Genomic DNA, 26,532 nt, shown 5'->3' on the forward strand with positions numbered 1-26,532 from the left:
CTTAGTTATCATGTTTTGTTTTTATAGATTAGAAATAAACATGTATTATTTTGAGATTAACTATAATGTTAATTATATATTAATGACATTTGAACTCTATTTTGATATTTGATTGTGAACAAATGAAATCATTAATATGGTGTTATTATTACTCGGCATGTTTTAAATTTTATTCTCCCTTAGATAACATTGTGACATAAATATAAATGTTTGGTTTAGAATGACGAGTATTATTATGTGTGGTGAGATTCAAGATGATTAGATCGGAATTAAGAATTGTATATTAAAGTGAATTCGGAGTATAATCGATAATATGGAACCTTCAAGCATGTGAGAAATTTTGTCAAAATTTTAGTAGGTTAGAAAAATTAGTGTGAATAAATATAAATATATCTTTATTCAGTTAAATTAGGGTTATTATAGTAAAAAGCTTTATGATCGTTTAATTTTTTAAAACTTTTAAGGGTAACAAAGTAATTAAATTGTGTAATGAAAATTAAAAAAAAAAAAAACTATTTAGCTTCGTAGATTCATGTAATGACTAATAAGTTGTATAAAAAAATATTCTACCTCTAAAACAAAACTAAACGAATTTGCCAGCCCCTAACAAAACAAAAAAATTTATATAACATAGGATAATATGTCCTTAAATAATTAATTAGCTCTTGGTATAGAATTTTTTTTTTTTTTTAATTACTGATCTATCATCCAGTCTAAACTCTATAGTTCACCAAACTATTTCTCATCAGATTTCAATTACCTCTGCATTAATAAATGAGACATACATACCACAAAAGTACCAAGTATTTCAAAAATATTTTAGAAAAAATTTAAGAATATTTTTATATATTTTTAAATTGTTTTGAAATACCAATATTAAAAATAAATAAAAAATTTATTTTAATATATTTTCAAACAAAAAACCACTAAAAAACTGCAGTGTCTAAAACAAGAAATGTCTTCATCTGATTTCATAAGATGGGGCATTGAAAACGCAAGACATACAAATGAATTCTTCAGGTTTATTGACCATTCAGTATCCAAACAGTATAAATCATCTCCGATGAGGTACAAAAAAGTACATACTCCATGTGAGGAGAAGGGTGACGACAGCCTGAGAAAGGTTATCTTCGCCGTATTACAAATTCAGCAATGCATCTAATCAATATATTCTGGCTCAAAATGAACATTAATTCAACCAGTATGTGAGATTTAAGGATGATGAATACACATAATCACAGCAGGATTCGTATCAGGATATTCCAACCATCGAGATCAAAAATAGATCTTTAGATCATCCAGTGGAACAAGAAATAGCATGGCGATGGTAACACTGGGTTTGCGATGCCATCCCTTTTACCTTGTAAAATCAGCAGGTATACTAACACATCAACAAGGCAGCTCCATCTCATCGATATCCACCACCATAGGGTTGTTGGGAAGTGTAACCACCGGAGCCCATCATGGGGTTATATCCACCAGGCATGGCTGATCCAGGAGGCATCTGGCCACCTTGCATCATTCCCATATTCATGCCCGCATTCATCCCTGCATTCATCCCTGCTCCCATACCCACACCACCCATGGGTTGATGCATTCCTCCATAACCTCCCACGCCAATGCCTGAACCAGGACCACCCATGCCCATGCCCATATTCACACCCCCACCCATTCCCATGCCAGAACCAATCGTAGGGTTTGGAGGTGCCCTGAGAACACCTGCACCAGCTCGGCCTAACCCAGTACCAGATCCCATAGCTTTGCCCATGGTGATAGTAGATACAACTGGAGTCATGGGCTGTTTTTCCATTCTCTTTTCCTTGCGATTAAGGGCATCGAAATCAACTCCAATGTCAGCTAATGGATTGGTTTTAGCTGCATGTGAAAAATCAAAATTAAATGAAAACCAAGTCAACTCCCATAAAAAATAAATTAGGACTTGAACACCATAAGTCCATCTAACATGTTTAGTTTGCTTTTAAATACTGAATATACTCACGTCCAGAAATATTCAAATTGACCAGCCCTCTACTCAGAGTATCTGCCCACACTGTTGACTTAGTCTCAAATTTGTCCTTGGATGGTTGAGGAACTATAGCAAGCGACCCTGTTGAAGATGGAAGAGCTGTCTGAGAAGCCATGGAAGTGTTTGGCCCTTGTGAAAACAAATTACCCAGGACATCATTATGCTGAGGAGATGAAGCAGATGGAGTTTGGTAAGTAAATTGTGAAGCGACTGGGAGAGTAGAGCCATGTTGTGGGAGAAAGTTTCCACTGTTATATTGTGGTGCTGATCCAGTCAGTGTATGATGAGAAAATTGTGAGACATTATATTGTGGTGCTGATCCAGTCGGTGTATGATGAGAAAATTGTGAGACAACTGGAGCCGTAGAACCTTGTTGTGGAACTAAGTTTCCATTATTAAACAGCACCACTGGCCCTGCCGGAGGTTGTAGAGACATGTTGGAATGGATAGGAGCTGGGGATCCTCCCTGTGTAAAGAAGTTTGCACTGCTTAATTGCTGGCCCTGAGGAGCCATGTGTGGAGCTGCTGGCAATACCATACTCCCTGGTGGTGAATTGAAGTTCCCATACACACTAGCACCTGGCTGTGGATGTTGGCCAGATGGAAGTGAAAAACCTGCCTGTGAAGCTACAGCAGATGGACCAGATGGTGGGAGGATGTCTGCCAGAATATCAGTTTCTGGATGAGAACTTGACATTTCTTGAGGCAAAAAGTGTGGATTTGTTGAAGGAGGTTGAACATTGGGTGCTGAATAAGTCATGGCAGAGAATGTGTCACCATTTGGTGGTGCTCCTGCATTGGGCATTTCTGTATTTTGATTCATGGTAGGCTGGAAAGGGGCAGCAGAAGCAGTGGGCTGTTGAGCTGAGAAAGCATCTGTAGGAGTAGCTTTGAAAGGAGAGTCACCAAATGGATCTTCAAAAGCCTGCATCAAGGGTTTGTCCTTTTAGATCACAATTGCTATGCCATGACACCTGAATCTTAATTTTACTAATTAAAACTAAAAGACAAAAGCAAAACCATGTTAGAGGGAAGGGTGGTGGTTTGCACATTCTTTTAATCAGAAACTATAACCTACAATTGCATTAAATATCATCTTTGAAATTATAAGCTAACCATAAAGCAGAGGTTAGTTAACTGAAGACAATATTCAAGCATTCACATCTAGTCTCACATCCCTGAGAAATAAGAATGTGATGTTAGTTTTTTGGGTTACGATAATTATGACATGCTACACAACACCTTTTTGTTTATTTATTTTTGCCAAGTCATTTGTTACCCAAACCCTTCAACTTGAATTACTAGTGTCCAACAGTTTCTATACATATGGGAATTGGGTGGCATTCCAAAAAAGAAAAAACAATGAAACTGGACAATAGTACACAAGTCGATGTAGCAGCAAGTATATGTTCAAATATTAGCAGCATTCCTCTTTTTAGTAATAATTCCCATAAGAATTCTACTAAAACATGTGTTTCTTCAGAAAGTGTTTAGAAACAAGCAAAGAAAGTTGTAGTCAAGAGAAATACATCCTTGAAGGACAAGACAGAATTGCACAATCACAAACATGCATGCAATGGAGCATCATAGAATTTCAGGGAAGATATCCAAATCACTGAGACTCTGTTTGTATAAGAATGTGCATCTGCATGTGTTTTAGAGTTACAACAGGGGTGGTGAGCGCATCCGTGTGTTTTGGGGGTTGTTTGATGCTCCTTGACCACAAGAAATTGAAATTTGCATGATAAATCAACCCAAGAAATATGGAATGTTTTGGTTTACAAGAAAAGGAAATTTAGAGACTTCTAACCTCAAAAAATTATGCTCACCTGATTCATAACATTTGATGGTGATTGTGTTGCAGCAAACATGGATCCTGAAAAATTTGTTTGGGAATCAGCTTCAGAGGTAGTTGTTGCAGAAGTAACTGGCATGATGGCTAATGGATTTGGAGTAAACACATCTGACAAAGAGCCAAGTAAGTCCATTTCAGCATTGTTCGAAGTCGGAGTGAAAGCAGAGGCAGTTTGAACAGATGTGGCAGTAGGGGGAGCTGTCAAAAGAAACATGAAAAGCATCAGTTTCCAGAAATGATGCATGTTAATTGCATAAGTTGCAGGCATAACACAAGGCCCAATCTCCATGCCTCATAAAATTTTGCGCCTCATAAAATTTTGCGCCTCATAAAATTTCCCTTCTTTTTCCACTGCTACATCAAATTCCACCCGACCACCACCCATAGCAATTAAGGGAACTTAGCTCCAGCAATAATTTTGGTTCCACTTAGAACTTAAGTTCATACAAGCACTGAACATATTGACCCAAACACCTAATTATTAAGAACACTGAACATGTGCAAGCCCACAGACAGACAGACAGGCACTTCAGTGACTAGCCTGAGCACTTGGTTTTTCAACTCACTAGCAACATAAGTCATAACATCAGCAGCACATAAATGAGCATCACACTCGTTCTGACAGTTAGTTCAGGACTGCCTCAAAATCTTAAATCCAACATGGATTGACACCCTGGCAAGTATACTTAATGGACAACTCCATCTCACCGCATGCAACAAGATTTCAAATGCGAGTAAAGGACTGTGCATTACAACAAAACACTAGAACATTGACATTAGTGGACAAGCAACATACATCACTTAGTGTACCTGAAATAGGACCACGTGGATCAAATTCATCAGCCACCTCAACTTCCTGGTCTGCAGGAGATGCAGGTGTCGCAAAAAAAGTGTTTTCTTGTCCAGGATTGCTTGGAGGTGGAGAAGCAGCATTAAAAGCAGGTGGAGAGAAAGATCTAGGAGCTGGTGGAGAAGAAGCTACAGGAGCATGTGCTGCTAAAGCTTCTCCATTCCTTTCATCAAGAATTCATCAAATTTAACCAAGCAAATAAAAGTGATGAAAAGCAGGATCAGTCTAAATATATGTTGTGCAAAATCAATACCTTTCGCTGTGAGCAGGGCTTCGGGATTCACTTAAGGCTTCTTCATAGCTGGGTGGACCACTAATATTTTGCTCAGAAAATTTTCGCTCAAGCCGCTTAGCAATGCTGAGACATTATCATTTCAGTCTTACATCATTGACCAACTTTTTATACACACCTAAACCAGCAATTCAGAAAACATCAAATGAAATTTACCTTCCGTCATGAGACTGATCATCAGCTCTAGCGCCACTGCAGAAATGAGACAGCTCAGACATGTTTTCTAGGTCAACCGTATAGTAAAGACATACAAGGGAAAGCAGAAGTTCAGAAACAATCATGTCCTGTATATCAGACATCTTAACATAGTACAGTTCAATGTATCCTCTTTCCCATGCATCAAGTTGGGGTCATTTCATTTGCGTCCTTTCTTTAAAGGCTACCTTTTTCCAAAATAATTTCTTATATAGAATTCCCCAATGCCAGCACCCTCCATTTGATTATCATAGACTTTCTTTCTCCATGTTTAGATTAATAACCAAATTAAGTTATGAAACAATTCAAGGTGTAAAGATTAAATAAATGAAATAGCCCCAGAAGGTTGGCTAAAAAAAGGTACAGGTTCCTGATTTTTTTTCACTCTCTGCATCCTTAACAGTAATAATCATCAAATGTTTTATTTTTCTAAATTTATTTGATTGTCTTGAGATGCATGATTGTCCAATTCAATGATTCACTCCTTTTTCTCTAGGAGTTTCTTGTGTCTGCAATTTAGTTTGAATGTAATACCAAAACAAAGAAAAAATTGTCCAAAGAAAGAATAAGAAAATTGAAATAGAACCTTTTACTTTCTTAAAATTGACTACAAAAGCATTCGATAATGTATCAATAACTTTCATTTTTTATTGAGAAAAATTCTAAAGAGTAGTAATAAAGAATTCTATAGAAAAGTTCAAACAATACCGAGATGAGGATTGACCATCATCATCAAAAGCATGATCTCTATCTCTATCAGAGCTCCTGCTTCTTGAACCGTAATCATCAATGCTTCGGCTTCTTCCCTGATAGTCATCATCCCTATATCCATCCCTACCATACTGTTCTTCACCATTATGATCTCCATCACGACCATACGAGTCCCCATATTTACCATACCGTTCATCATCCCTATAGTTGTATTCTCTTTCTTTGCCATAACCATATCCATTTCGATCTTCATCCCTGTTTCCATAGCGACCATCATCATCATAAGAACCAGGTCTATACATTCCACCAGGTGATGCGTTGCGAAACCTACCAAATAAAGAGTTAGAATACAACTGTAAATATAAATGATTATCAAGGAATCCTTCAAAAAAGGGTTCTATTTCCATTCAATCACTTGTTGTTTGTGTTCTGAAATAGGAATCATGTTGCAAACTAGATATCCTTAAAAATCAAACATTTTCTGATGCCAACACACCATAAATCATGAGAAGTTCCAAAAAATAGTTGTACATTCAAGATGCATCAAAGTGTCTGGGTTCAGGAGAAAACTCACTTGTCCCTGTTAGCAGCAGCCTTCTGTCTAGCCTCGACTATCCTTTCTTTATCATTCACCAGGACCACAAGGCTCTGGGATTTCTTCCTGACATTGTTACCCTGGTCCTTTCCGCTGGAATCAATATATTGGAAATCTGACAATGTCTGCAACATAGTAGAAGAGAATTACGATTACAGGTGATCATAGAAGCATGAAACACACGTGCCATTACCAAGCAGAATTAAGGTGCAGAAAATTACCGTTATTTGATAAGAATGTTCCCTAATCTCATCTATGGCACGCTCTGATCCATGAGCAACCAGGTATTCCAAAACAGTCAAAGCCTGAAACCCAACACACATAGTTTTCAGTCACAAGTTAAAATACCATGGTTGGAGTAGAGCAGAAATATGGAACATGCTAATAATATATGTTACACATCATTTAGTTGTGTCCATATTCATAACAAAATTAAAGATCACACATCTAACTAATAACAGGTTGAAATTATTTATTCTACATTTTGAAGAAGGATGAGCAAACACCATTTATCAACAAAATTCATCGAAGATAAAAGCATACCTTGTAGACATGCCGCCAATTCTTCCCAGTATCATTAATTCGTTTCCAGAGAACTGCCATGATCATTTGGTATTCATGACTGCATGAGATGTTTAAAAATGAATTCCTCTGTATGAAAACAAGAAACAAGCATTGGAAAACATACACAAGAGAATTGATCAAGCTTACTAATTTCTTGATGCCTGCGCAATATCTGCAAGCAGCGATCCATGTGGACCCCAAGGTTCATTGCTGGTAGCATCAAGAACCTAAAGAAAAAGGGATAAGAATTTTATTTCCTAATAAGACTTTCGCTAACTACTGAGATCAAATGCCATTGCTTTTAGAGACAATCTAAAAAGCAATTCACAGACAAATAAGATTTAAATAATCACAGAACAATATTTTATCATTGGCAAACAACAGCAAACTACAACGTCACATAATAACATAGAAATGAATCACTTTTTTTAATTTTACGTTCACATTTTCAAAAAGGGCAAGAGAAAATTTTACCTTCTGCTCTATCGAAGGAACTTTGAGAACTTTCTTATTAACCTCTCTCTTGCTGCAATACACCAATAGAGAACAAAATACAGCGCAAGTAAATGTCATTGAAAACACGTAACATGAGCCAAACCAAATGGACATCACAAGACTAGGTATCCGCAGACTTACAAGTCCCTGACAGTTTGACCAAAGACCTTCTTCATTATCAGCAGAATAGTTGAAGAACGGCAATGCCAATCTTAATCTTAATCCTTACCTACAGGCCAAATCACAAGATAATTGAATCAACGACGAAAGAAACACTTTCGATGAAACGAGAACTACAGATTAGGTTTTCATAAAAGGAAATTGAATTTAAATCGAAACAATTTCATTTTTTGCTTGCTAATTTAGAAATTGATTAACCAAAAACAGATATTATGATTAAAACTTAATAATCCTACGATCCAATGTGGATTATAAGCAAGAAAATCAGAAGAAATTAAATATAAATAAAAAATCAGCATTGAAATAATTAAAAATAAGATCTGATAGATTAGATAATTCGAGAAACGTAGCACAAAAACAAAATCTAATCAAATTGAGTAGAGAAGTAAAGGAGCTGCTCACGTAAATAAAAAACGAGAAAAGATGAGATCCGGTCCGATGAGGTGGAGAAAAGAAGAAGAAAATTGAATTCCGGCCTGATGAAATGAGATCTGGTCAGCTCCGTTATGCTCTACGGAAATTCAGAGAGAGAGAGAGGGACAAACGTCAAAGCTCCTCTGTTGGAGTTGTTGGGTTTGGTTTTTTATTTTTATTTTGATTTTTTATGCTACGAGTTTTCTTTTCTTCTGTCTGTCGAAGCTTTAAATCGGGAGTCTGTACACAGAGAGAGGAATCGAACAAAAAAAGACAGCGCAACTTACACGGAGAGAATTAAGGGGAATTAATTAATTAATTAATTATCCAGAATTATGATATTTTTTGTTATTTCTAACAAGCCTTTTGTTACTCAAATAATTACGGCTGCTGTGTTGTGTTATTCTCATCATTGCTTAACTTTTCTTTTTTATTTTATTTTTAAAAAGCTACTTTTCTGGGTTTTTTTTTCCAATGATAACATTGAAGAGCTGGAAAGTTGTTTTTGCATCATTGTGTTTTTTTTTTTTTTCTTTATAGTTTTTTTTTCCTTGTCAATACGATTAAATCACAAAAATAAACAATATCAGTCTAAAAAAGATAAAAGCTATAATTTTCTACCCTATTCATATAATAGGTTAGGTAGTAGAAAAGCTTTTGTGATAGAGTAATTCGTTATGGCCAGTACTTAGCTATTAATTAACAAAAACTTTAAATGGTGTGGTTTTTTTATAGTACATATACAGTTTATTGTGAATTATTATAGTAAAATTATTATTTTGTTTTTTTATTGAAAAAAAAAGGGTAATAATATTGAGAATATTTTGGTCTTTACAATTAATTCATTAGTTATTAAAAGATTATTTAGAGGTATATTAGTATGTTTTATTTTTTTTACACATTAAAAAATACGGTTTTGTCCCTACATTTAACAATTTCTTGGGTTGTTGTCCAAGGGCTTTTTAGATTTATTTTAATATTAAAATAGTTAAAATACTTATTTACCCCTGAAGTCAAAAAATAAGTTGTTGACCGAGGGTTTTTTTGGTTTTTTGTACTTTGAAATACAATATAAATACTATTATATCCTTAAAAAAGATAAAAATCAAGATATGCATTTAGGAGCATTTATGTACTTTCAGTGTGGTTTTCTTTTTATGATTCTCATGTTTATGAAGAGCATTCTGGTATTTTTATGTTGGGAAACAATTATTTTATTAGAAAAAGGTGTTGATATATCACGTTCACTTACCAACGAGTAGATATCATCCGTAGTGTTTGAATGACACTTCCGAACTCATCTAGTGGGCATATATATCATTCCATCGTGTCATTAAATGCGTTGTTATGTCTTTTTTTCTTATGAGGCGGCGTGTGTCGGTTTCTTGTCGGTGATCATTTATTTGTTTGTCTTCCTTTTTTTCTTTCTTTTCCAAAGAAAATACACCATTATCCTCTTTCATTTGGATTTGTCAATTTCAGTCTTTTTGTTTTTTATTAATTATTATTATCATTTGTCCTATTATAAAAGTTTTAGTTATTTTCAATTTAGTCCTTAAATTACAATTTGTCATATATTTTTTTTTTAATTCAGTACTTATTTTTTTATTTTTGATTTTTTTTCCTTGGTTCTTTTGTTAAAGTTTTGTTGGTTTTCAATTCTATTCTTCAATCAAAGTTTGTGTTTTTTATTATTTTTAATTTAGTCCTCATTATTTTGATTTATTTTCCCTTTTGTTAAAGTTTAATTGTTTTTAAATTAACCCTCCAATTTAATTTTTTTTTATATCCTCTAATTTATTTCTTATTTCAATTTTCTCTCTCATTCTTTTAATCACAAGTTTTTTCTCTTTGCTCTTTTGTTAAAGTTTTATTGGTTTTTAATTTTATCCTTCAATCAATGTTTATGTTTTTTATTGTTTTCAATTTATCTCTCATTCTTTTGATTTATTTTTCCTTTTTTTAAAGCTTAATTGTTTTTAAATTAACCTTACAATTTAATTTTTTTTGATATCCTCTAATTTATTTTTTATTTCAATTTTCTTTCTCATTATTTTAATCACAATATTTGTGTGGTTTTTTTTTTCTTATGTTTCATCATTTAGTTGTTGATTTGATAGGGAATGAGTTTCAAAGCTTTTTTCATTTGTGATGCTTTTGATCTATTGACATATGTAACGAGTTTAACAACTTCACGTGGTCCGAGATCCTTTTTTCTCAAATTCTTTTATGATTTTAACATTCAACGTTACTTTTTTATTAAAAAAAAATATTTTTTGGTTATCTTCAATTCTTCTCTATTAGTCTGTCTTGGTCATATGGCTTAGATCATGTATTTTGTAGATCTCTTTTGAATAATTTTTTTAAAATGATTTTATTGTATTTAATTTTTGAATAATTCCTTTTGTTTATATATGTGAACTTTATATTATAAAAAAATATTTTTTATATGTTTGGCCTTGGATAATGTTTATAGTTCCCTATTTGTTTATGTTTTCATTATCTTTTATTCATTTTAATAAGTAAATTCAGCAGATACAAATGAGTAAATATTTTATTTTGTAGGATCAAATGTCTTAACCTATATCCATCTCTTGATTTTTTTAATTTTTTTTGTTATTATTAATAATTTTTTTATCTACATAAATGATTACCAGTTGATTTAATTGTTGAATGAGCCTTTTGTTTTATGCTCCAAATTGTTTTAGAAAATATACTGCATACCAAGGGCTTTAAAAAAAAAAAACAATTTACAGCCAGTAACAACATGCGAGTTAAATAACTAACTGGATCTAGAAAGTGCTAGCTTGAAAGCGTTTTTCACCATTTAAATGTAAAATACTTTTAAAATACAGTTTTTAATTTTTAACAATATGGAAAACACCTTGAAAAACATGAATTTGATATTTTTTCAAGTAAAAAACATTTTGAAAAGCGGGTTGAATCACATTACTAAACATACCCTAAGCATGTGTTTTTTAAAAGTGTTTTTTAATTGAAAATGCATTAAAATGATTATATTTTTCAGATTTGTTTTTAATTTTTTTGATATAAGTACATCAAAATCATTAAAAAACACCTAAAAATATTAATTTAATTTTTTTTTTACGAAAAGCAATTTGAAAAGCATGTTCAACTAGAGATGAGCAAAAAACCCGTGTAATTAAAAAAACCTGAGAAAAAAAAAATCAAAAAATCAAATTGAAAAAGGAAACCAATTAAAAAACCTAAAATTTTTTTGTTCAATTTGGGGTTGGTTTAAAAGATATAAAATTGACCAAACTAAACTGAACTGGTTCAGTTTGAAACCTAAACTTTGATTAATTATGCTGGAATTTTATATATTTTTGAATTATTTTAATATACTAATATCAAAAATAAATTAAAAAAATTATTTTAATACATTTTAAACAAAAAAAAATTAAAAAAGCACAATCTCCAATATCATTTTAACTTCACTTGGTCTTCCATGTTGTTACTTGTCAAAAACAATATTTGTGGTAATGCATGCCTTTCGATAGAGAGCAGAGAGAAATTAGATTAAGAAAAAATCAAATTACAGTGACCAAATTGTGAGTTGATATTGCAAATAGTCAAGTTTTGCCTCTGTGATTAAATTTATGATGATTTTTCTTTGTTTTCTCCTTAAATTTAACGCTTGTCCTTTTAAAATTTCACAACATCCATTTAATTGATTTTTCATTCAAATTAGTTTCATGTTCTTTCAATTGATATTTTTTTTATTTTAATTTATTTATAAAATTTAAATTTGTTTTTAATTTCATTATTTTTTAATTTTTTTATCCGTTATACTTAATTCTTATTTTTTTATTGTTTTTTATTTTATTTAAAATTATTTTTAAATTTGATTTTTTATAATTTCACCCTCCTTAATTTTTTATTTTTATTTTTAATTTGACAAAATTTTTAAATTGATTTTTTTTTGGATTTCATCCTTTAATATTAAATTAAATTTCTTGATCGAACCCGAGTTTAGAATTTAACAAGTTGTGAATGTGGGAGATTAACCCAAGTTTCGGAGATTTGCCTAAGTTTTTTCTTTTCTCTTTTTTAAGCTCATGCTTTTTTTTTTAATTATTTTCATCCCTCATCATTCGATTTAATTGGAGATTGAACTCTATTTTTTTTATAGATTTTTTACTAATTTTAAAAATAATCTGAGTTATTTCGAGTCTTTTTATTTATTTATTTTTGTTAAATTTAGCTTTTTTAAAGTACATTTGGCTTTGAATTAAATTAGACCAATTCCTTAAATATAAGCATGATATGCTCATTTAATGATATTTTTGTTTGTTTAAATATAGTTTTTTTGGGTTTTTTTAATTGATTTTTTATTTTTATTTTCAACTTTTAATATGTGGTTGACTAGAATTAGGCTCTTTATTTTTTTAATTTGAGTTCCATGAGATTATCATTGTAGCATGCTTCAAATTGCAGATTTTATAGATTAACCATGATTGATTCGGGTTGAGCCAATTTGTCACTGTCTCAATATTTTTTTTAAAATATATCGTTTTATATATCATCAACTTGATATTTTAAAAATATTTCATCCAGTATGCATTATTTGTTTTTACTTCGTAACATTCTTATAATTTTTTTAAAGTTAAAAAAAATAATCTGACCCGCTACATTGCTCAAATCAATAATCTAGCACCTCCTATACTGTAACATGCATTTTGATATGGTTCTTGGAAATTTCATAAAAAATTATTTGTAGCCAGCTTCGATTTCAAAGGAGATTTAACTTTTTTAATACTTAAATAAACAGTAAACTGCTCATTAAGATAGGATTACAAAATTTGGAGTGCGAAAATTGTTGAGCATAATTTTGTGGGTTATGCTTAAAGCTAATCTCATTTCACGGTGAGATTATTAGGGCATTTGTGCATGACTTCCGCATTGAATTCTCACAAACTCATTCTCAAAAAGCACTAAAAAAATGGATCAGGTGGACATTAAAATTAATTTTCTTTTCCAAAAATAGAAGCTTTAAAACATTTTTTTATTGAATAATGATTAATCATGTATAAAAAAAATATTAAAAAAAAAGAAATTAAAAGTGGAAATTTAGATTGTGCAATATCTAAGTAAATAGCTAAATACCACAAACATTTGCTAATTAAGATTTTGATTCGATGATAAAAACATTTTAAAACTAGTTTATACATCACTAACTATTAATTTTTTAAAATTAATTTATATATTAATCAAGATTAATTTTTTAAAATAACTTTAAAATAACACCCTTCGCTTGAGAATGTATAATTCCTGTTCCTAAATGTATTTTAAAATATATATCACTTAAAAAAATATTAAAAAATTATTTTTCTTAGTGTTTTTTTTTCCATGTATTGTTATTAAAAACTAAGGATCGGGTGAGAACTTTCGAGAAGAAACCATATTCTGACTCGTGGACTGTCCCAAATTTAATGAACACAGTAGGAAATAAAATAAAATTTATTGATCTCTGCACGGAGAAGAGGAGAAGAGAAGACAGCCCTAGAAATCAATCAACCTCTCGGGACTGAAAAGAGATCCTTCCATCAATCTTCATATTCATTTATCAATACAAATACAAATTTCTTCTGCTACCCACACCCATGGTATGTTTTTTCTTCCTTATTTAATTTTCTTGTTTAATATGGATAAAGTTTGATGCAAGAATAGAAATGTTGTTAGATTTTTCGATAAAATTGAAAAAATTAATTTGAAATCACATAAAATAGAACATAAAATTAGTAGCTGTTTTTGGGAAAATCAATTGAATGATCGATCATACATTGGTGTATTAGGAGAAGGGACAATTTGCGAGCTGTGTTTCCATTAAATTTTGAATTGTTGAAGATGGAGAGAAACAAATAGGAAATACTTGTGCATTACTGAGATGAGAGATTAGGTGGGTCACATTGAGGACGGAGTTGTCTCTGTTTGAGGCTCCTGAAAGAGGTTCTTTTCCACATTTGTTTCCTAAATTGCTGAAGTTGAGGAGACATTTTTGGCAGAAGATTAATGTGAGGTGATCTGGCACTCTTATCAGTGACTCTTTAAGATTATGTGGGATTTAAAGATGGGGGTCCACAGAAGTTTGTCAAAAAATCTTGTCCTTCGTTAAGATTGAGAGTAGTAGGTGAAATAGCAGGTGCTAAGACAATTTTTCTGATGCACCGTTAGTTTTTTTATGATGTTTAGGAGGTTTCCTTTTCATGAATTTGAGAAAGAAAGCTTGATCAAGGGAACTTATATTAGGACTTTCCTAGCAAGGAGCATATTAATCTAGTTCGAGGGACAAATAGATAAAAAGATATCTCTTCAACTCATGCAATATATATATGATGTTGTCTGAGTAAATTGAATTCTGAAATGGCAATTTCCAGCTAATCACAGAGGCTTTACTGAGCTTTTGTGGCTCTTTGAAATTTTGTTCCTGGCTGTTGTATTCGTGATATTTAAGGAATTTTTTGAAAACAGTTTACACCCTTCCAAAGACATCCTCAAAGGATTTGGATGTCTTGATGGATTTCCTGAGTAGATCTCTTAGGTGTGGAGTATCATTGTGCTCTGAGTCCCTATTTTGCTTGATAGACTACTGTTGTGAGTCTTCTAGCAATAAGCATTCAAACACGTGTTGCTGTTGGGTACACATGAGTTATGCACTTTGTCAAGTGTCTGCCCCCCCTCCCCTCTATATATATAAGGAACTTGTAATAAAGTTTAGAAGTAGAAGAGCAGGAGGATAAGGCATACTCCAAACTTCAAAATCAAATTATCTATTTTACTAGCTATATTTTGCCTTTGTGAATTTTAAGGAACACCATTCCTATTGTTAATCAATTTCCTAGCCTGCCTAAATTGGTCAGAGGCACGGGTTATTGTATTCAGATCAAATTTGTTAGAGTGTGTTAATGTGCACAGGCGCTCTCCATTTAGACATGCCTGAAAGAGACAGATTCACCTATAAAGATTGACATATTTGCAGTTTTTGTTATAACGCTCTTAAATTTAAAATTTTAAATTTAACGTGTTAATAATGCATGCTATCGGTTTCACAGGCAGGAAAGATTCTTGCCAACTTAATTGTGATGGGCTCCGCTATATTAGGCAGGGCTTTTATTCAAGCATACCGTCAAGCACTTGCAAGTAAGACTTTCTTTCCATTATACCTGATTGCTGGCATTTTTCTATCTGTTCTTGAGTTGGATTCCTTACCACCAAAAAATAAAAAGAATAAAAAAAGATTGTTTTAGTGTTGATTCTAGAGAGCTTTTATCTTTTTCATTGACATCCTTTTTGTTGATAGTTGTAATCCATGCAGCATAATCTTTCAATATTAGGATATAGAAAGGTTAAAGATGGGCTTATGAAGTTTTTTGACAAGTCTGATAGTGAACAAAATGACATCCTAAGCTACATCTGATAATGAGAACCTTAATTGTTAATGAAATATGTACTGGAGTGCATAACACTTTTTGCAAAGTCTTCAGTTATGGTTTGATCTTTTTAGGTTCAAGGTGATGAATAATGTATTGCTATATGTGTTACTTCATAGTACCGCTTCTTGCTGCTGGATCAACTGTAGTTGGGAACTTCTTAAAGTAAAAAACTTGAAACCCAATTAAATAATCTTTGTCCTGGCCAAGTGATCTCATTGATGGAATTGTTCAGGTTTCTATTTATTTTTTATTTTTTTTCCCAAACAATTCTTTTCATAACCATCAATCTGTCCTATCTAATACAGTAGGTTAAGTCGAATTTGGTTTGGGAATGTACTGGTTGTCATTGCTTTTAATTGGGTTGCAAGTTTTGTGGTTCTCAATTCTGCATTTACTGCTTAGGCTTATATGACCATGCATGCACTTCTCCATTTGATTCTCTCACTACCTGTTCCTTTCTTATTCTTCTGGTTGTTTTTGGTTTTTTTGCTTGCTTTTAAGCTCTGGTAGAAGCAGAAATCATTTTCTGTTTGTCGTATCATCTGTTTGTCTCTGTCTCTTATTCAAGTTGCTTGAAAATAAAATTCCATAATGTTGGCATTATCTTCAACGAGGATTTTTCAACTCATGCCCCTTGATGCCAATATTTTTAGAATGTATTTGCTTTTTAACTCGTTGGCAAAGAATGTGAAACCCCGATTTAATTCCAAACCTATATAACCATTCTCAATTGAATCCCATAACAAAAGATTTTATCATTTGGCTCCCAAATGTTACAATCATTTCTCAATTGGGTCATTTTTTCATTGTTTGTTAATATTTTCCATAATATTCATATTAACAAAACACTAAAAGCGTGGGAAAATACTGTTCCTCACACTACTGTAGCTCCCCTCACAATTCACAGTAGATTCCCAATTGAATATTTTTTTCATTCTAGTTATCAAACTATTTTTTCCTCATCAATTGCATACTTCTATGGCCAAATTGAAGTTCAATCGCTTCTATTTTGTAAAGGAATGGTAGAATTGAAAGAAGAGGATCAATATGAAAACCACGAAGGAAATAGGTGGCTGTTTTGAAATTGACTAAAAAAGTTTACTTTGATCCTCTCAGTATGCAACACACCCATTTTTCATCCCTTTAATTTTTTCAAAGTTCACTTTTGATCCAAAACTTCATTTCTTTTATTTTTTATCCTTGGTTTGAGGTAGGAGAGAGAAAGTCACCATATTCTGGTGGTAAAGAGAGAAAATGTCAATTGACAATGATTCTGACCGCAAAAATGGTTGATCTTGGTGTCTATGGGTTCCATTTGATGAGAGGAGTTACACACAAGGATGTTATTTCACCTTCAAATGAACATCGGATCTAATCTTTGAAAGTTTTTGGGTTTCGAGTTGATTTGTTGTTTTAGGATTTTTTTTTGGGTTATATGAAGGTATAAACGAGTTTATTTGAGTCTATAGGGTGTTTTTGGGTAAAAACAAATGCTTGAAAATGGATTTTTTGACTTTGCCTCGACTTTCCGATGATCAAATCACTTGGTTTTTTTTTTTAAATTGTCTGCCCCATAAAAAACAAAAAAAATAATTAAGGAGCCCTAGACACGTGGGTTGCCCGAGGCTCGCGAGCCAAGGCCTTTTTTTGGAGGCCCAGACTCGTTAGGCCAACCAGGCTCACATGATTGGGCCTTTTTTCCTTCATTTTTCCTCTTTTTTTATTGGATTTTTTCTCCCAATTTGATCCTTCACAATTGGATCTTTATTGATTTTTTTTACTTATTTTTTTTCAATTTTATCCTTTAACATTTTGTTTATTTTTAATTAGGTAACGAAATTTTTTCGGTTCGATATTTGTTGGTTTATCGCGATCTTAAACAAATGACCCGATATTTAGTTGATTCTCAATTTTGCGAGTGTCTATTTTTCTTATCATATAGTTAAATAAAAAATTATTAAAATTTTTTTTGAACCTGATTGAGTCCATGACTTGGATCGCAAGTTTGGTTGGTTAGGAATCAGACTTTCTATGTTGATGTGGTTGCACAAATAATTTCCAATTTATTTAATTAAATGCATGCATAAACTTTTAAATTTGTGATTGAGATTTTTTTTATTTTAAAAAACATATATGAAATGCTGTCATATTCATTTTTTTGTGATGAAAGAAAATTTAACCAACCCGCGACGAAGTACAACTCATATAACTAGTTTTATGCTATAAAACAACATTGTTTCGGAAAAATAAAATAAATGAAAAAATTAACACAACTTGATAAAAGGATCCAATTGAGAAATATCTGAAATGTGTGGGACCTGATTGATAAATTCTGTTTTGGTATCAGTTGAGAAGTGGTAATATGTTGGGGGCTAATTTGAGGTTTCCTCTGAAAAAATATTTTCTTCCATGATATATCCCATTGTGACCTCATTGAAGGCTATGAGAAAAGAATTGTTGATTTTCTCCTATTCATCTGACCCAGCCATGTTTGATGGAGTGGCAGAAGCTAGAGATGCACTAAATTGAATGGCAGTTATTTTATTTGCTACAAATTTCTATGCAGCCTCTTGACTACATGCATGGTGTAATGCAGATGCTTCAAAATCTGGTGTTGCCCAAGAAACAATTCAAAACACAATCCGCCGAGGAAGCAAAGTTATGACGGAACAAGAAGCTCGGCAGATTCTTGGTGTCACTGAGAAAACTTCTTGGGAGGAGATATTGAAGGTTGGTGTTTTTTTGCTTGTCCATTCATCTGCATATAATTGGAATAGGTCTTGAAACATGTTTCTTCTGCTTGTGCAGAAGTACGACACTTTGTTTGATAGAAACTCAAAGAATGGAAGTTTTTACATTCAATCGAAGGTTCATAGGGCAAAGGAATGTTTAGAGGCTGTACATCAAGGAAAAGGTGAGGGTACCCCTACTTGAGAATCTGGTAGAGATCGTCCTTTGCACACACTACCCCTTGTATAATAATTATTTCGTTCCAGTGAGATGTCCTGAAAGATAGAATTTGTATTCTTGAGCTAGTGTCTCATCTTCTGGATTCAAATGTTCATTGAAACATGTGATCACCTCTTATGGTAAATTAATCATGTAGTTTCCAAAGATAACTAAAGCCTTCAGTTTTGGTTTCATCATTAATCAACATGGAGGGATGGAACTGCTGGTAGCAAAGTCATCCTATTGACGTATTGTTTGCAAATAGTTTTTGCCTAGTGTATAATGAATAAGCTACTAGGGGGTAAAACACTCCTCGAATTTCCAAAACCCAAGTTGAACCTGGGATAATACTCATTAGTATTTTCCTCTTTGAGGGTGCTCATTTAAGACCAAATAGGTTCTTTGAAGTCTTTTATCCTTTACAATTTAGATTTACAGAAGCAGGAAAGGAGACTTTATGCTGGTTGATTTGCACTGCATCTTTTCACTGTTCCAGTGATTGCCATTCAAAAGGCAATATATAGATAATAGAGTTATTCAATTCAAGCTGGAATCACGTTAGTGTATATAATACTCGAAAGATTGGAAAAAAAGGCAATATTATATCGTTAATTTCCAAGCAATCAAATTTTCTTCGCAATGTGGATACTTGAACTGTTACCTAAATACCTTTTTAAAAATACAAGGACTTTGTATGCTCAAATTCTTGATGAACCTTCAAGCAAGGAAGGGATGGCATTTGATTCAGGCAAAGGATTTGTATGTACTCCTATAAGCTTGGAGAACAATTATAATATCAGCTCTGGAGTTTTGGGAAGTCATCATCATTTTTGTTAATTCATTTTGTTGAGGCTTCTGCTTGAATTAATAGGAATGGTTGAGAATGTGATAGCGATGGTAGTTTAAAGTTTTTTTAAATAAATTTTGGGAACTTGTTATCATTTATTTATTTAACATTATTTTTTATATTAGTATATTAAAATAATAAAAAAATATAAAACAAATTAATTTTAAATTAATTTTATTTTTTAATTTTAAAAAACATGATTTTATCCTTGTTTTCAAATACAATTTAAATTTTACTCTTCAAATTAGGGAAGCCAACATTTTTTCTTTTTTATTAGTTTTCTTAACAAATATTCTCTGCTGCCTGAGTCTATTTATAAGGCACATTTCTCGATTCCCATATAAAAAAAGAATTTTTCCTTACAATATAAAAGAGTATCGGTACGATTACACCAGTTCGTCACATATTTTTTAAATGCAAATAGACAATGTATTCCTGTAGATTCGATGAAAATTTTACCTTCACCATATGATTCAAGATCTGAACTTCAAACTATATATTGTAAGATGAGAAGGATATTGCCAATTGGCAACAAGATTCCACAACAATGGTGAAACAAAGCCTTTTTTTTTTACTTTGTTTTGCTTTTTGTCTTTTGTCTTGTGTTTTTCTCTTCTAAACACCGTTTGAAATACAGACAGTCGGGACATGTGTTTTTCAAAGGAAGGCTCAATAATCTCGAGTTAAACAATAAAAAATAACTTTCTCCCAATCTAGATTCTGTCTTGTCCCATCTTTCCTACAGTTTGAATTCGTTATTTACAAGCATCAACTTCAAATCTTCATTATTGAGGTGATGTCGTTGCATGGAATTGAACCACCAAAAATATAACAGTGAAGCATTAATATTAAAAATGTCACGTAGAATCATAAAAGAATCGAATCAATTAGAATGCAAATAAAAGACAACAAATCAAATCATTATATTTATCTCAATTTTTATGTCAAATGGGCTGACCCCATCAACTCTCCAGTCAAGGTTTACCTGCTCCACTGATGGAAGAGTTAACTGTACGTAATTTAACCCCAATAATTTAATAAAATTCAATAGTTTCTGAAACTATAAGTTTAATCTCTATGTTTTTAAATCCACTTGAGCTGACACAAGTGATAAATACTTGTGATATAGGGAGGTTTTGGGGTTCAAGTTTCAATCTTGAATAGTTTGTAAAATGATTCCTGTGGATCACAATGTATGGAATCCTTTTATTTTATTTTAAATAAGATGGATATTCTCATTGATAAAAAAACTGATGTGATTTGATGCAGTGAATCTCAAACCATGGAAGACTGGCTATGGGAAATCTAAAGGGATCCACATATATCCCACAACTTGTAAATATATATACAAGAAAATATCCTATTTCTTATTAAATATAGAGGATGTTGAATGGGCTATTCAATTACTATTTTTTATTTTATTTCATTGAGATTGATTAATAGTTCTATTATTAAATATTAAACTAGAGGGACAAAATTATAATTAACTCTTAAAATTAATAAAAAGAAGAATGTCCCGTCATGAAACGACGAAAGCATGTGCTTTGATTCTGTCATGTTGTAGTAATCGTATATCCACTGTTCAAGAACGTAACGAAACAGGAGGAAATATGATCAGGGAAGACTAGAAATATTTTGGAGGACTTGCGCTTCTGCAACCCTAGCTTGTTAAGTTCCTCCGAGGATCCGAACACATTTCGTCTAGTTGCAGCAAGTCTCTACCGATTAGACCACGCACTCCATGCACATTCATGAACTTTTTCTCTAGTTTCTTACTGAGCAGTAGCAGTACTAAAACCACCCGCTCCTCTGGTTTTCGTTTTGATTTTGATTTTAATGCTCTATTAATTTTTATTGTCGAAAGATTATGGGTCCAACACATACATTCATAAAGGCTTGTTATTTCTCTTGTACAGTTTCCACTTTTGAAAGAATCAACAGAAAGAATGAGGCAGCTAAGAAAAAAGCAGACAGCCGCTATAGCTGACTCCTACTACAGCCCTTAATAATCTGATCAAACACCAGAACATGCATAGATAATTGTTTGGCAGATGAGAGATGATTGCCTTAATTATTTCTTCTTCTTGATTTTTGTTTTTGCTGGTAAACTGAAGTTGTTTGTGCCCACATTCTATTTTAGGTTGAATGGTCTGATTTGCAGAGGGCAAAAGGAAGATAAACCTTGCGTCTGCTATGCTACCGATTATGAATGCATAAGTTGAAAAAGAGCGCTCCTTTATTACCAATAACCTCGGTGCAAAGCACAAGAAGGTCCCAGAAACCACAATTTGCCCACAATAAATAGAAGCCCAAACAAACGAGGCTATGCGATAATACATCTATTTAATAAATTAAATGGAACCCCTGTACTAATTTGATCAAATAAATTAAAATAAAATAAAAACAACTAACAAACAATATTCTGCGAAAGCTCATTTCCAAATCCCGGTCTACTTCTTCAATCTCACTTCCTCATCTTGATCGAAGGGAACCTTTTGAAGCCGGGCCCAATATCATGGTATACAAGATTGCCACGTTGAAGTTTGAGAGAATGGTAAAGTTTTTTAACATTTTTGTTGCAAAATCTAGACACTTATTGAATGGATTTGGAAAGGATGCTTCGTATCTACTCTTTCCGCTCTTGAACCGGCCTTCTTTTATTACATTGCTGAAACTAAAACCTGCAAATCGTACAATTGGAAGTGAGAACTAATTACATTATATTATCTTCAACTTTTTTGGCATTAATATTTGACATGGTGAGCAGTTGAGTAAGAAAAACCTTTACTTACATGATTTTTGGTGATTTATGGAGCTTTCTGTGCCTAGTAGTGAATTGGTGGTGGTGGAGAAGCGTAAATGTAAACCGGGGGTGGGGGTGATTTCATCGGTGGGGGAGGTGAATGGTAATAGTAGGGAGGAGGTGGCGATGGTGAAGGGGGAGGTGGGGACTTGTAGATGTATGGAGGAGGGGGAGATGGAGATGGTGGTGGAGGAGACTTGTAGTAGTAAGGAGGTGGTGGTGATGGGGATGGCGGGGGTGGGGAGCTGTAGTGGTATGGAGGGGGAGGAGATGACGATGGCGGCGGTGGGGAGCTGTAGTGGTATAGAGGGGGAGGAGATGGCGATGGTGGTGGAGGGGATTTGTAGTAATATGGGGGTGGAGGAGATGGCGAGGGGGGAGGTGGGGATTTGTAGTAGTAGGGTGGTGGAGGGGATGGTGAAGGAGGTGGTGGGGACTTGTAGTGGTATGGAGGTGGTGGTGAAGGATCAGGTGGTGGAGGGGATTTGTAGTAGTATGGAGGTGGAGGAGATGGGGATGGAGGTGGTGGGGATTTGTAGTAGTAGGGTGGAGGAGGAGACGACGATGGTGGAGGAGGTGATTTGTAGTAGTATGGTGGTGGAGGAGAGTGAACTGGTGGTGGAGGTGATTTGTAATAGTAGGGTGGAGGAGGAGATGGTGATGGTGGAGGAGGAGATTTGTAATAGTATGGTGGGGGAGGGGAGTTAACTGGCGGTGGAGGTGATTTGTAGTAGTACGGTGGAGGAGGTGATGGGGATGGTGGTGGTGGTGATTTGTAGTAGTATGGTGGGGGAGGGGAATGAACTGGTGGAGGAGGAGATTTGTAGTAGTATGGTGGAGGAGGTGACAAGGATGGTGGTGGAGGTGATTTGTAGTAGTATGGTGGAGGAGGTGATGGAGATGGTGGGGGTGGTGATTTGTAGTAGTAAGGTGGGGGAAGGGAATGAACTGGTGGGGGAGGTGATTTGTAGTAGTATGGTAGAGGAGGTGACGGGGATGGTGGGGGTGGTGATTTATAGTAGTAATGTTGGGGAGGAGAGTGAACCGGTGGTGGAGGTGATTTGTAGTAGTAGGGTGGTGGTGGTGATAGAGATGGTGGTGGTGGGGATTTATAATAATATGGAGGTGGGGTTGATGATGAAGGAGGTGGTGGTGATTTATAGATATATGTTGGCGGAGGGGGTGATTTATAAAGATAGGGTGGGGGTGGTGGAGACTTGTAAATATAGGTTGGTGGAGGTGGTGGAGGTGACTTGTATATGTAAGCAGGAGGTGGGGGTGGAGGGGACTTGTAGTAGTAAGGAGCTGGAGTGAGCTTGTGCTTCTCACACTCCTTATAAGGGGTCTTAGGAGCATAAGCGAATGGCTTAGCTGAGAGCACAACTTCATACTTTGTCTTGGACTTCACCTTGAGGGAGGCACCTTTGTTACCCCAGTGTAGGCCAGTTGGGATATTGCATGATGAACCTTTTGGTGCCGCGTGAAGCTTGGCCTTGCATGCCTTTCCTCCATACTTTTTATAGTTGAAGCCTTTAACAGTGATACTGTATTTTCCATTGATCTTGGTTTTACCATAGGCCTTGACATTCTTAGTACCTGCCTTGCATGTTACCTCCACCACGGCACCTATTCCACGCACAATAATGAAAGTGAGCAAATTCATATATATTTTTATAGCATCAAGCTTGTTGTGCAGGTCAAAGTAAAATAAATAATAAGCTTGTTGTTCTTCTAATGTAATATAATTAATAGTATTAGTTAATTAGCTTTACATTTGGATGTTTTAGACATGTTTGTCATTCAATTCAATTATTAATTCAATATGACAACTACTACACGTTAATTGATTATTTATTGGATATTTCATATTTGGACCCCTCTCTCTCTCTCTCTCTATATATATATATATATACACACACACACACCATGATCCTTGTTTCTTTTGAGGTATTATGTCATGGCTAAGGTAACATAGTCTAGTGTTTGGAGTGAAAATTTAAAACTTGGGACATGCAAATTAACAATGTTGACAAAATTTGTGTGTTTGTGCATATGAACTCCAATAATTAATATCCATAGTTTAAATCGTGTTCAATAGTGAATTGGTTTCCATCAAATACTATTATTTTTCTTTGAAAAATGGATCAATCATATATCCTTAGAGACATTTATACATAGAAAGATAGTGAATATATGTATGATATCTAATATCAAGCTAAAAATATGCATGAAGATGCTATAAATTAGTGTTGTCCATTTCATTGAACAAACAAAACTAAATTTGATGAATCATAAAATACTTGCAAGTTTAAGATAAACAATATTAGAAATGCTTAATCATTTTAACACAAAATGTACCTTTTAGATGCTTTTTATCATGTGACTTCATTGGATATCCCCAGTCATAACATCTGTAACAATAAACTTTTCCTACCACCTTGACAATTAAGTCATGATGGTGGTGGTGAGGGTAAGGGATGGGAGGAGGGGGGGAAGTGTAGTAGTACGGAGGAGGTAGAGCTTTAGGTGGTGGTGGAGATTTGTAATAGTAGGGTGGTGGTAAAGGATGTGAAGGTGGTGGTGGAGACTTGTAGTAGTATGGTGTTGGAGGTGGTGGGGACTTAGTTGGAGGTGGTGGAGACTTGTAGTAATAAGAAGGTGGAGAAGATTTTGAAGGTGGTGGAGGAGATTTGTAATAGTATGGTGGTGGAGGAGATGGTGAAGGAGGAGGTGGAGACTTGTAGTAGTATGGAGGGGGAGGAGGTGGTGAGGGTGGTGGTGGTGACTTGTAGTAATAAGGTGGAGGTGGTGAATGAGTAGGTGGTGGTGGAGAATTGTAGTAGTATGGTGGGGGCGGTGATGGTGAGGGAGGAGGTGGTGACTTGTAGTAGTATGGTGGTGGTGGTGATTTTTTGGGTGATGGTGGGGATTTATAGTAGTAAGGGGGTGGTGGAGATGGTGAAGGGGGTGGTGGTGACTTGTAGTAGTAAGGTGGTGGGGGAGATGGTGAGGGAGGTGGGGGAGACTTGTAGTAGTAAGGTGGTGGGGGAGATGGCGAAGGAGGTGGTGGAGACTTATAATAATAGGGAGGTGGTGGGGATGGTGAAGGGGGTGGAGGAGATTTGTAGATGTAAGGTGGGGGTGGTGATGATGAAGGTGGAGGTGGTGACTTGTAGTAGTATGGAGGTGGTGGTGAAGGATCGGGTGGTGGGGGAGACTTGTAGTAGTAAGGTGGTGGGGGAGATGGCGAAGGAGGTGGTGGAGACTTATAATAGTAGGGGGGTGGTGGGGATGGTGAAGGGGGTGGAGGAGATTTGTAGATGTAAGGTGGAGGCGGTGATGATGAAGGTGGAGGCGGTGACTTGTAGACATATGGTGGTGGGGGAGATGGCGAAGGAGGTGGTGGAGACTTATAATAGTAGGGGGGTGGTGGGGATGGTGAAGGGGGTGGAGGAGATTTGTAGATGTAAGGTGGGGGTGGTGATGGTGAAGGTGGAGGCGGTGACTTGTAGACATAAGGTGGTGGCGGGGATGGTGAAGGTGGAGGAGGTGATTTGTAGATGTAAGGTGGTGGGGGAGATGAGGATGGTGGTGGTGGTGGTGACTTGTACTCATACGGTGGTGGTCGGGAAGGAGAAGGTGGAGGAGGTGACTTGTAGATATATGGTGGAGGAGGAGATGGAGATGGAGGTGGTGGGGATTTGTACACGTATGATGGTGGTGGATGAGGTGATGGAGGAGGTGGTGACTTGTATTTATAAGGAGGTGGAGGAGATGGTGATGGAGGTGGTGGAGACTTGTATACATAAGGTGGAGGTGGTGAACTATAAACATAAGCATCTCCTGAGACTGAACCTACACTGCTTGAAACAAAGAGAATAACCAATGCCACGGCCAATTGAGGCCAAAGACGACCCCAGAGGGAGCCGCCGCTAGAACCTGTCATTCCTCCCCCTGAAATTCCACCACCTATCGGCAATGTGTTGGACTTTTACACCTATTCTCTTTATTACTGGATTAAGAGAAGGCAAGGGGAAATTTAGTGATTTTGTCTGTGTAGATGAGAAAACATGCATGGAATACAAAGTATTTATAGCAAGTGTAGTCGTTAAAGGAGAGGAATCATCACGGACCAATACAGTCGGTCTCTAGATTAATCTAGCAAATGGGTTTTTTCTAGCTGGTCTTTTATTACTTTTTTATTTTTAAAATAAAATCAAACACTGTTTTGATCTCTTGGATTTCTCTATTTGTTCAGAACTAATTTCCAACTACTCATTTAATTTAATCTATAACATGGTA

The 26,532-nt window shown here is 34.6% G+C and overlaps 3 protein-coding genes across 4 annotated transcripts; 1 reads left to right on the forward strand and 2 right to left on the reverse strand.

Moving 5' to 3' along the window:
• Positions 1-1,002: 1,002 nt before the first annotated feature.
• LOC133683164 (clathrin interactor EPSIN 2-like) lies at positions 1,003-8,433 on the reverse strand. Of its 2 annotated transcripts, XM_062106701.1 has the most exons (14): positions 8,166-8,433; positions 7,725-7,812; positions 7,563-7,614; positions 7,236-7,315; positions 7,068-7,146; positions 6,746-6,829; positions 6,504-6,649; positions 5,927-6,256; positions 5,180-5,215; positions 4,985-5,089; positions 4,692-4,894; positions 3,856-4,079; positions 2,000-2,951; positions 1,003-1,875 (listed from the first exon to the last, which is right to left on the reverse strand). In XM_062106701.1, the coding sequence occupies exons 2-14, from the start codon at positions 7,757-7,759 to the stop codon at positions 1,409-1,411; spliced, it is 2,793 nt and encodes a 930-aa protein (XP_061962685.1). In that variant the 5' UTR covers positions 7,760-7,812; positions 8,166-8,433; the 3' UTR covers positions 1,003-1,408. The 2 variants fall into 2 exon arrangements, with proteins under 2 accessions (XP_061962685.1, XP_061962686.1); XM_062106702.1 differs by lacking the exons at positions 6,504-6,649; positions 6,746-6,829; positions 7,068-7,146; ... (2 more) ...; positions 7,725-7,812; positions 8,166-8,433 and having other exon boundaries at positions 5,180-5,246; positions 5,927-6,186.
• Positions 8,434-13,591: 5,158 nt separating this feature from the next.
• Positions 13,592-18,755, forward strand: LOC133682081 (mitochondrial import inner membrane translocase subunit PAM16 like 2). Its single transcript, XM_062105334.1, has 4 exons — positions 13,592-13,804; positions 15,251-15,338; positions 18,228-18,361; positions 18,440-18,755. The coding sequence occupies exons 1-4, from the start codon at positions 13,802-13,804 to the stop codon at positions 18,563-18,565; spliced, it is 351 nt and encodes a 116-aa protein (XP_061961318.1). The 5' UTR covers positions 13,592-13,801; the 3' UTR covers positions 18,566-18,755.
• Positions 18,756-21,645: 2,890 nt separating this feature from the next.
• On the reverse strand, positions 21,646-26,302 carry LOC133682622 (extensin-2-like). Its single transcript, XM_062106043.1, has 3 exons — positions 24,589-26,302; positions 22,220-23,856; positions 21,646-22,108 (listed from the first exon to the last, which is right to left on the reverse strand). The coding sequence occupies exons 1-2, from the start codon at positions 26,174-26,176 to the stop codon at positions 22,253-22,255; spliced, it is 3,192 nt and encodes a 1,063-aa protein (XP_061962027.1). The 5' UTR covers positions 26,177-26,302; the 3' UTR covers positions 21,646-22,108; positions 22,220-22,252.
• Positions 26,303-26,532: the final 230 nt, after the last annotated feature.

This window comes from Populus nigra, chromosome 2 (assembly GCF_951802175.1).
Source record: "Populus nigra chromosome 2, ddPopNigr1.1, whole genome shotgun sequence".
In the NCBI taxonomy this organism is placed as follows: Eukaryota; Viridiplantae; Streptophyta; class Magnoliopsida; order Malpighiales; family Salicaceae; genus Populus; species Populus nigra.

What these genes read in the sequence shown, in the direction of transcription:
- LOC133683164 (XM_062106701.1), bottom strand. Translation starts at nt 7,759, where the DNA reads ATGAAGAAGGTCTTTGGTCAAACTGTCAGGGACTT. An exon ending in GGTCAAACTGTCAGGGACTT is followed by an intron (nt 7,615 to 7,724) that starts GTAAGTCTGCGG and finishes GGTGTATTGCAG; the next exon opens with CAAGAGAGAGGTTAATAAGA. An exon ending in TCCACGTGGTCCTATTTCAG is followed by an intron (nt 4,080 to 4,691) that starts GTACACTAAGTG and finishes TTCTTTTGACAG; the next exon opens with CTCCCCCTACTGCCACATCT.
- LOC133682081 (XM_062105334.1), top strand. An exon ending in ATACCGTCAAGCACTTGCAA is followed by an intron (nt 15,339 to 18,227) that starts GTAAGACTTTCT and finishes GGTGTAATGCAG; the next exon opens with ATGCTTCAAAATCTGGTGTT. An exon ending in CTTGGGAGGAGATATTGAAG is followed by an intron (nt 18,362 to 18,439) that starts GTTGGTGTTTTT and finishes CTGCTTGTGCAG; the next exon opens with AAGTACGACACTTTGTTTGA.
- LOC133682622 (XM_062106043.1), bottom strand. Translation starts at nt 26,176, where the DNA reads ATGACAGGTTCTAGCGGCGGCTCCCTCTGGGGTCGTCTTTGGCCTCAA. An exon ending in TGATAAAAAGCATCTAAAAG is followed by an intron (nt 23,857 to 24,588) that starts GTACATTTTGTG and finishes TGCGTGGAATAG; the next exon opens with GTGCCGTGGTGGAGGTAACA.